Source organism: Belonocnema kinseyi, chromosome 6 (assembly GCF_010883055.1).
Source record: "Belonocnema kinseyi isolate 2016_QV_RU_SX_M_011 chromosome 6, B_treatae_v1, whole genome shotgun sequence".
Lineage (NCBI taxonomy): Eukaryota > Metazoa > Arthropoda > Insecta > Hymenoptera > Cynipidae > Belonocnema > Belonocnema kinseyi.
In genome coordinates, this window is record NC_046662.1 from 78,256,538 (window position 1) to 78,266,393 (window position 9,856).

A 9,856-nucleotide genomic window follows, 5' to 3' on the forward strand; every position below is an offset into this window, starting at 1 on the left:
TAGGTAGTATAAACTACAAAATTTTGTATTAATTTAAATTTAAAGGTTGCGTGAGAAAAAAATAATAATTGTGTGCTTGTTTGTTACCTAGGTAATTCGTTTAAAGAGGATTAAACAACTTTAAAAATACGGGTATAACGAGCAAAAAAGAGCGTAGAATATAAATGTTTTGGTCTAAATTTATTTGACAGAACAATGCAGAATTACACAAAGTGAAAAATAAATTTTCAGGCTAAGCATTATAATACTGGGGTAATATTAAAATGTAAAAAGTCGAAATTATATATCACATTCGCATATGAAGTTTTCTTTTATATTCACTCGGCAGGAACAAGTGCGACCATCGTGTAGCGAATTTCGTTTGGATCTCGTTGCATATATTCTTGACAAACGCGAGCAACATTTTCCAAAAATGAAGCAGGCGCAGAATTTCCATGATTAACTGGGGAAGTTTTCCGTCCATCTAATTCATAAATATGACCATCTTTTTGAACAAATGCGACAAAGTGATGAAGTACGGGTTCATCTTCACTAGGTACCTAAAGTATTGTTCATACAATACAAAATAAAAAATTAAATTAAAGATACAAATAGAGTATATACTCGCAAAGCGCCCGTTGCTCGGTACGGAGTTCCTCATTAAGTGCCCACTTAGTTGATCCCTGCTCCTAAGGCTTGGATAGGAAGGGAGAATTGAAAAAATATGGAATATAGTATCGCGGACGCGTGTCTAATACCACACTCAAGGCGCTTACCGAATCTAGAGGCAAGGACGGGAAAGGCACTTAGCGAGAAAAGGCACTTTGGGGAAAAGGCGCTCTGTGAGAGTCTACTGTTTAGGAAAGTACCGTTGACTGTCCTTCTTGCGATAATTCTTTGTGAATTTCGATTAGGTCTTCTGCTTTGAGTAAAAGTTCACCACGTTCAACGCTCGATAGATTTTTGGTATTTTCAAAAAAAAATTTCAAAAATCCGTCTTGAAGTTCAATCCTTCAATTAAATGTTTCAAATGTTAAATTTATATATTTAATACTTAAATTTAAAGTATGTATTTATACTCACGCGTCAAGATTATTGGCAACGCTATGAATCAAAGCAATAGTGCCACACGCGTTCGATAGAAACTGCTTTAGGAAATAAATATTGGGAGAGACATTGGTATCAGGATGTTTAGAATTTTCTGCTGCTTCCTGCTGCAAACATGGTTATTCTTAGATTTATAATACCTATATTTTAATGAGCTGTTTCAGTATATTGAATAGTTTTCATATATCAATTTTAATTATTTAAAAAAATCAAATGTAGTAGGCACTTGAAAGTCAATTTTAGTTATTTAGGAAAAAATAAAATTAACTGTACCTCGTCAGTCTGCGGGTATAATAGTATCATAGCGAGAACTGGTTTCATCAAAATAGCCAACGAGTCGGGATCTAAGCCATAGACATCGACCATATTCCATTTTTTTGGAACTCCCAGTTTATGCAACATCTATAAAATATTTTAGATGCTTTCAAAATAAATGAAAATGGCTGACACCGATTTGTAAGTTTTACAAGTTCACGTATTGCTAAAAATACTATTTTTAGATAAAGTGTTAGAATTTTATAGCATACAAAATAAAGAATTCTATAATGCCAAGATACAAGTTTCGCATGTAAAACGTGAAAAGTCTGATACGTTTCAAACTCACCTGTGTCATAACCTATAAAGACGAGAACAACTTTTTAAGTTTGATACTTTATGTGCAGAAAAATTGATTTCATAGGAAATATATTCACGTACCTCAGGATTAAATTCCAATGGGACCAAACTCATTTTGAGTTTATAAGTGATCTTTGTATAAAATACAAACTGATCAAATGTGTCGCGAAGAACAAAAAACAGTAGCTGTCTTCAGCGACAGTGCCGTCTACGGAAGCGTCTATGCGCCATCCTCATGTATGCTTTGACTTGCGTAAATGACGGTAACGAAGGCATAGCATACGAGCTGCGTTGTCTTCCTCGAAAATATTTGTTCCCACCAGTTTTGAACGAAAAGTGAGACAATACAAATATCACAGTGAAAAGTGTGTTCGAGGTAAGGCTATATTATTTATTTAATGTTTATTATTAAAAATGTTTGTAAGTGAAAAATTTTGAAGGGGAAAGTTAGGTTGACAATTTGTCAAAATTAACCTATGTAGAAAATCAAGAATATAATAAACTCAAAAGTTTTTTTCTCAGATTTCAAATATTTCCGGGTACTTTCAAATATTTTAAAGATTTTAGAATATTTTCAAGGATTCCAAGGATTTTTGAAGTGATTTCCACAATTTGAAAGGATCTCAAAAAAGTTTAAAGATTTCAGGGGATTCTTAAAAATTCCAAGGAGTCTTTCATGTCTTTATAAAATACCAAGGGATTTCCAAAAAATTTACAAAATATAAAAAGTTTTAGGGAATTTGAAAAGATTGCGAGGCATTTTTTATTTTTTTTCCGTAATTTAAAGGCAGTTCAAGCCTTTTAAATATTTGAGGATATTTTCAAAGATTCATAGAAATTTTTAATTGATTGCCATAATTTGAAGCGATTTAAAAAATAGTTCAAGATTTTAGGGGATTTTTAAAAATTCCAAGGAGCCTTTCCTGTCTTTAAAAAATGCCATGGGATTTCAAAAGATTTGACAGAAAATGCAAAATTTAAGTGAATTTTAAAAAATTATGAGGTATTTTCAAAAGCTTTGAAAAATTGCAAGCAATTTCAAAAGATTGATGAGTATCCGGTATATTTTAAGGAATTTTTACACATTCCACGAAGTTTTTAATTGTTTTCGATAAGTTTAAAGAATCACAAGAAAATTATTTAAACTAATTTCCATGAAGTACAATATTATAAATACATGATGAAATGTACAATTCTTTGATTCTAATTCCAATTCGAATTTTTCAGTTAACGTTCCTATCTGACATTTGATTTCTGTTTTTTGCGGTTTCAGTGGAAAGGAAAACCAAACCTACGAAGGCATGAAATAGATCATTTTCAGATGGATTTTGTTGACAGTTTTGTTTTTATTTTCAGATAGACAAGGAGGCTTAATTAATTCTAGAAAAAATAAAAAAGTATTTTGAGAAAGGTTATAGTTACAAAACTATTCTTCATTTATTAATTGAAAAATACGATATACCCATTTCACCAACGAGTTTTTCAAGGATTATGAGTGCTGCAAATTTCAATAGAAAAAATTTTATTGAAAGCCCGACAGAGGAAATCGTTATGGCTATTCTATTGCAACAGGAAGGAAGCGGCGACAATTTAGGCTATAGGTCTACGTGGCAGAAACTTAGAAAAGTGTACAAATTGACCGTGAAGCAAAAGACAGTAATGGAGTTGTTAAGAAAAATTGATCCTGAAGGAGTTGAAGCACGTTGTCGATACAAAATGAAACAAAGAACGTATAATGTTCCGGGCCCAAATTATTTGTGGCATGCTGACAATCACGACAAGCTGAAACGGTTTGGATTTGCTATTTATAGCTGTATAGATGTGTTTTCGAAGATAGTTTTATGGATACATGTTTCTAAATCTAACAATGATCCAAAAATAACAGGGCACTATTACTTGGAGGCAATCCAAAACTTTGGATTGTTGCCTACCTTAATAAGAACTGATCACGGCACAGAAGCAACACTCATGGAAGATTGTCAAATAGCTTTACGGTATAAACATACCGATCCAAATGCTGGTCTTAACAGTTTCATCAAAGGAAAAAGTACGCGTAACCAAAGGATATAATCTTATTGGTGCCAGTTTCGTCAACACATTGGTGATTTTTACATTACTCTATTTAAAAGAATGGAATATGAACAGTTACTTGATATCGGCAACCAAATGCATATAGAATGTTTGCGATATTGTTTTGACAGCATAATTCAGAAGGATATCCTTATTACAAGAAAAGAGTGGAATGAACATATGAGCATAGAATACGCAAACAAAATAACGGAAATGTTTTAAGCGATATACCTGACGAATTGTAATAATGGCCAGAAAGGTTTGGAGGAACCGAATTCAAGAAAGAAGTAAATGTACAGCACGTGCAACTTCTTAAGAAACACACAAAACAACCAGTCTTAATCTCTCCAGATTTTAAAGAAGAAGCAGATGCTTTAACGGGAAATATTTCAGTACAATCTACTGCTAAGGACGCTTACTGCTTGTACGTGAATCTTGTGAAAGCTATTGGAAAGGAAACCTTACAGTAGAAAGCGTTCTAAAAAAATACACCGCTTCTGAGTTTTTTTTTAGCATGATCACATCTTGCCCGTCTTAAACTATATAGATTAGTAGAATTTCGAATTTTCAAATATGAAATTGTGGGTTTTTATTTGATTCTTTCAACTTGTCGACTATGTCAAATACGTTCTATTTATGAAACTTAAAATTAGAAAATTTTTAAATAATCTATGATTTGTTTATAAATTTTCAAAAGAAAGAGTTTTGTTATAATGAGGTAAACGACGAATTTTCTTCATTGCCTTATCCAGCGTTATAAATGCATAAGAATAAAGAAATAATAAAACAACGTAGTAAACGGAACAAGAGCATGTCAGTATTTTATTTCAATTGTAGAACACATATACATATCACATATTTATTAATGGTTATTAATAATTATGTGATATGTACATAAACATATGTACATATTATTATTATATGTGCATATGTACATGCATTATACTAAATATAATGTTTTCTCATTTTCTAATACATTATGAAAAGCTTACTGGAAATCTGTAGGTAGTATTAAGCATTATTGATTATTATTAGTATTACAGACAAAATGTACCAGAAACTACAAATTTATTTTGCTATTAAGGTGGTTACAAAATGATGTGAGAATACCTTTCCACCAGGGTAGTTTAAAATGTTAATTAACTTTTTACTAAACCATTCAAAATTCGCCCATTTCATGCCTGAACTCCTCAACAATAAGCAATATTCAACAAAACGTTAAATTTTTTTTACAATTTCCAATAGAATATTTTCTAAACTAAAGTTCTTAAGAATTTTAATTTAGGTAAATTAAAAATCCATTAAATTTGTTTCTTATTTTTTAATCCTTCAATTTTCAAATTATTGTATTTTATTGTGAGAATACATTTCCACCAGGGTAGTTTAAAATGCTATATAACTTTATACTAAAACATTCAAAATTCACCAATATTATGCCTGAAATCCTCAACAATAAATAATATTCAATCAAAACGTTAAATATTTTTAAATTTCAAATCAAATATTTTTTTAAAGTTCCTAAGAATTTGAGCTTTAATTCAGGTAAATTTGAAATCCTTGAAAATTGTAAAATTTCAATTTAAAAGTCAAAGTAGTGAATCGAATTTGAAAAGTTTATTTGAAACCAGTCGAATTTTAAGGCCCTACATAAAATCTCTTCCTTATTTCCCAATCCATCCATTTTCAATTTATTGCATTTTATTGGGAGAATGAATTTCCACAAGGTTAGTTTAAAATGTTGAATAACCTTATACTTATTAATTCAAAACTCGCCAAATTTTTGTTCAAATTCCTTAACAATAAACAATATGCAATTAAAACATTCAATATCTTACGATTTCTAATAGAATATTTTCAAAAACTAAAGATCTTAGGAAGTTAAGTTCTAATTTAAGTAAATTTAATATCCTTGAAAATTGTAGAATTTTAATTTGAAAGTCAAAATAGTGAATCGAATTTACAAAGTTTTATTTCAAAGCAGTCAAATTTCGACGCCCTGTATTAAATTTTTTGCTCATTTTCCAAGCCTTCAATTTTCAATTTATTGTATTTTATTTTGAGAATACATTTCCACCATGACAGTTAGAAGTATTGAATAACTTCATACTAAATAATTAAAAATTTGCCAATTTTAGGTACAACATTAAATAAGGTTCAGTTCAAACTATCAATATTTTACAATTTCTGAAAGAATATTTTTAAAATTAAAGTTCTTAAAAATTTAAACTCCCATTAAATTAAATTTAAAATAGTTGAAAACTGTACAATTTCAATTTTAATGTCAAAATAGTGAATCGATTTTACAAGGTTTCATTTTAAACTAGTCGAATTTTGAAGTCTTAAATAAATCTTTATTTTTATTTTCCAAGCTTTCAATTTTCAATTTATACTCGTAGTACTTTATTTTGTGAATACTTTTTCGCTATGGTAGTTAAAAGTATTGAATAACTTTATACTAAATCATTCAAAACGCGCAAATTTTAGGCTTAAACTCACCAACCTCAAATAATGTTCAATTCAAACTTCCATAATGAAAAATTTCTAAAAGAATAATTTCTAAAGTAAATTGCTTTAATATTTTAAACTCTAGCAACTCTTGTAACGCAGTTTTTCCTTAGATACAAATAGAGACTCTTATAAACTTATAAAGTTTTTTAAGCTTTGCAGTGAAAATTCTGTAAACATTTTTAACAAGTACTGCGACAATTAAAAACAAGAAATGTATATATAATGTACGATTATATAAAATAATTTAGCTAAATTACTTGTTCTTTTTCAAGTTTAATGAATGGAGTAGTTGCTGAACTGTTGGTCTCATTTTTGCATCATAGCTGAAGCAATTTTGCAACTTCTTTCGCATGAAAACAGGAACGCTGTTTGTGTTTGGTGTTTTCCGCTGAGAGAAATTTACCGACAAAATTATTAATAAACTACCAGTTCCCTCAAACTTTCAAACTGTTTGTTTGCTATACAATTCTGCTAATGTACAGGCAAGTGTCCATAAATCGGTAGTTGTATTTGCCTCTTTAGAATGTAGAATGATTTCTGAGGCCATGAACAAGTATGTACCGTACACACCACCTGTATGTGTGGACTGCAAATCCTCATTTAGGACTTTGCTCTTTCCCAGTCCAAGGTCACAAATCTTAACAAAAAAAGGTTGATTTACTAAAATATTGGATGGTTTTATGTCTTTGTGGATTATGGGTATAGGTTGTAAGTGCAAATAAGTAATCGCCAAGCATAATTGGCGTGCAATATCATTTTTGGATATCACGTCTATTTTAGCCTTTTTCTCAAAACTCTTTGGAAAGATAATTTCATACAGTGATCGCGAATCAAAAAATTCCATCAATATGTGAAATTGTGTTCAGGATTGGGAGATGGCCATAATGGATATTATATTCGGGTGCCTCAGTTTATCCAGGAGCTGAATTTCCCTTAGTATCAATTTGTCATGTTTTCCTGCATCATGGATTTTATTGGCACATCCAATTCCAAGTACTTCCCTGTCGATACTACACTCTGTGCGCCTTCTCCTAAAACGACTTTTGAGAATTTCAACTGGTTTTCCGTGATATAAGGAACTGATAGGTTTAAATGTTGAATAGAGATTTTGGCTGGCTGTTTATCCAATGGTCTTTTAAAGTGATCTAGTTCTTTTTTCTTTGTTCTTTTTCCGAAATTACAAGCGAGGAGAAAGGTTTTGCCTGTTGCTCACAGAGTAAGAAGGTGAAGGTACGCTTGGTTTTTTCGATAAGTCGGTCTTAGTTTTCTGGAATTGGAACAATCATTTTCCGATTCAGCCGTTGGAGTTCTTAGATCTTCGTATAATTGCTTTTCGGATTGCCCTATGCTTACATATTGTTCATTATTCCTGCTGTAAGATAAACCAGTCTGCAGTTGATCAATTTTATAAGAACCATCCCTAGATTCACCCGTTGAATTTTTCGAAGACTTGGCCTCAGTAAGGGTACAAACCATCTCCACGGAGAATTTTTTCGACGGTTGTTGCAGGCTTATATTTGGCGAACATGCAGGCAAGGACAGGTGTACACTTTGTGAATCATGTCTTGATTCAGTGTATTGCTGGTCTCCTTGTCGGCCAGATGATACTATTCTTAAGACCCCGCTTCTATTGTCAGACACAGTAGTATTCTGCTCTTCACGATTAAAATAAATCTCTATATCCGAGTCAATTAGTGCTTTTGGAAGTAGATGATAATTCTCATCAGCAGTCTTGATTTTGTTCGTTAACAAGTGAATATTCAGTAAGTGACTCCTGTTCCTCAGCTTACGTTTACTGAATTTCCAAAAATCGCACTCTTTCTCATCACTGCCAATATACTTCGTAAAAACTGTGCAGTCAGACGTGCCAAGACTGATTAAGCAATTTTCAAAATAATAAATTTTTTCCTCATTCTTATACTGGAGTAAAAGTGTTGATTTTAATTTTTCTGTGGAATAGTCTTCGTTTCCGTTTAAAGTTATTTTTATTTTCGGTCCTATTGCACTTCCAATGGACTCGTAAGGAGCATCAAAATGTTTTTTGTGACGCCAACCAACATTTATGACCCTCTTCAGGAATGGTTTACTCCTACCTTTATCTGTCTCTTCTTGGCTTTTTGTTCCAATTTTTTGATCAGACAGCTGGAATTAAAGTTATTCAGTTTACTATTCTTTAATAATTATGAAACACAAAATATTATAAATGCTTTGTTTTAAAATTTTAGTAAGCTGGCCTAACTCACCTACTTATTACTACAACTCATGTAAAATTTAATTCTGATTAAAAGATTTAAATCCACAAAATATCCATATGCATTGATAATAAGATTATCGATTCATTGTATATTAAATAAAAGATGATCAAATACTAATGTCATGATTCTTAATTTTTATATGAATAACGTTATACAAATTTTACCTTTCTTTTCTTCATGTTTTATCATACCCATCTTTTTTGTTGTACAAGTCTGCCATAATTTCTTTAAATTTTTTTCGACTTGGTCCCCCTAATTCATTCGGTGCAGCTGCAACAGCATCTATAATAAACATTTAGTCACTACACCTGTCCCGTATTTAATAATCCAGTATTTCGTAAATAATTCAAATATTTCTACAAGGGCACGGAAAAGTGAATGGTTAATAAATGAAGGTACTAGAAATATTAAACTATTTCAGCATAAGGTACACTCGAGAAAAACAGTATTTGCGGGTCTTCCAACGTGCGGAAAAAGCGGGAATAATACAGGAAATTTATTAGTGCGGAAAATTTATGGGATTTTATTGTGAAAGCAAAGAGAGTGTGAAAAAAGTAGTCAAAGTACCATACTTCCCCGCCCACACACCTTTGCTTCCACTAACTTCCCTAACTTATTTCCCATTTACATCGTCAGACAATACTCACCTTCCCCCACTAACCCACACTACATTTTCCCTCAATTTCCCCTCCCCCATTTTCTTCTTCTTCCCACACTCTCACTTTCTCTACTTCCCATTAACATCCCGGTCAATTTTCAACCAAAAAAGATTCTTCAGTCAAGAAAGAACAGAATTGTCAATTAAATTGTTGGACTTTGAACAGAAAAAAATTACTTTTTAACCAAGTTTTTCAATGCATAATCAAAAAGTTGAATTATCAACTGAGAAAGATAAATTTTTAAACAAGAATGAAATAGCTAAATTTTAAGTTAAAAACTAATTTTTAACAAAAAAAGGGTTTGAGAAAACAGTTATATTTGCAGTTCAAGAAATAAATTTTTAACAAAAATGATAAATATTCAAACAGAAAACAGAATCTTTAAGAAAGTAGTTCAACTCTTAACCAAGAAATTGAATTTCGAACCAAAACAGATTTTAAATTTAAATAAAAGTTAGATCGATTATGCAAAATATATATTTTAAGAAAAAATCGTCCTCATTTCAGTGTATGGAATTCCATACACTCTCCAATCTAGTGTATGGAGTGCTCCATAATATGATAATAATAATTTTCAATAAAAAAATGTATTAAATATAAAACAAATATACCAAATTCTCGCGTTCAGTCACCCCGTTCTCATCTGTATATACATATATATAT

The 9,856-nt window shown here is 31.0% G+C and overlaps 3 protein-coding genes across 6 annotated transcripts in view; 2 read left to right on the plus strand and 1 right to left on the minus strand.

Annotated features, from left to right (window-relative positions):
• LOC117174366 (regulating synaptic membrane exocytosis protein 1) overlaps nt 1-9,856 on the plus strand; it is a 522,514-nt gene that overhangs the window by 309,573 nt on the left and 203,085 nt on the right. The gene's annotated exons all lie outside the window — the stretch shown is intronic.
• Nucleotides 197-2,058, minus strand: LOC117174369 (ubiquitin carboxyl-terminal hydrolase-like). Of its 3 annotated transcripts, none has more exons than XM_033363430.1 (6): nt 1,783-2,056; nt 1,691-1,702; nt 1,360-1,488; nt 1,063-1,190; nt 849-990; nt 197-539 (listed from the first exon to the last, which is right to left on the minus strand). In XM_033363430.1, exons 1-6 carry the CDS (start codon nt 1,813-1,815, stop codon nt 318-320), a joined length of 666 nt encoding a protein of 221 aa, XP_033219321.1. In that variant the 5' UTR covers nt 1,816-2,056; the 3' UTR covers nt 197-317. The 3 variants fall into 3 exon arrangements, with proteins under 3 accessions (XP_033219321.1, XP_033219320.1, XP_033219322.1); XM_033363429.1 differs by having other exon boundaries at nt 1,063-1,193; nt 1,783-2,055; XM_033363431.1 differs by lacking the exon at nt 1,691-1,702 and having other exon boundaries at nt 1,063-1,193; nt 1,783-2,058.
• LOC117174370 lies at nt 1,933-4,553 on the plus strand. Of its 2 annotated transcripts, XM_033363434.1 has the most exons (3): nt 1,933-2,077; nt 3,058-3,491; nt 3,587-3,705. In XM_033363434.1, exons 2-3 carry the CDS (start codon nt 3,193-3,195, stop codon nt 3,645-3,647), a joined length of 360 nt encoding a protein of 119 aa, XP_033219325.1. In that variant the 5' UTR covers nt 1,933-2,077; nt 3,058-3,192; the 3' UTR covers nt 3,648-3,705. The 2 variants fall into 2 exon arrangements, with proteins under 2 accessions (XP_033219325.1, XP_033219324.1); XM_033363433.1 differs by having other exon boundaries at nt 3,058-4,553.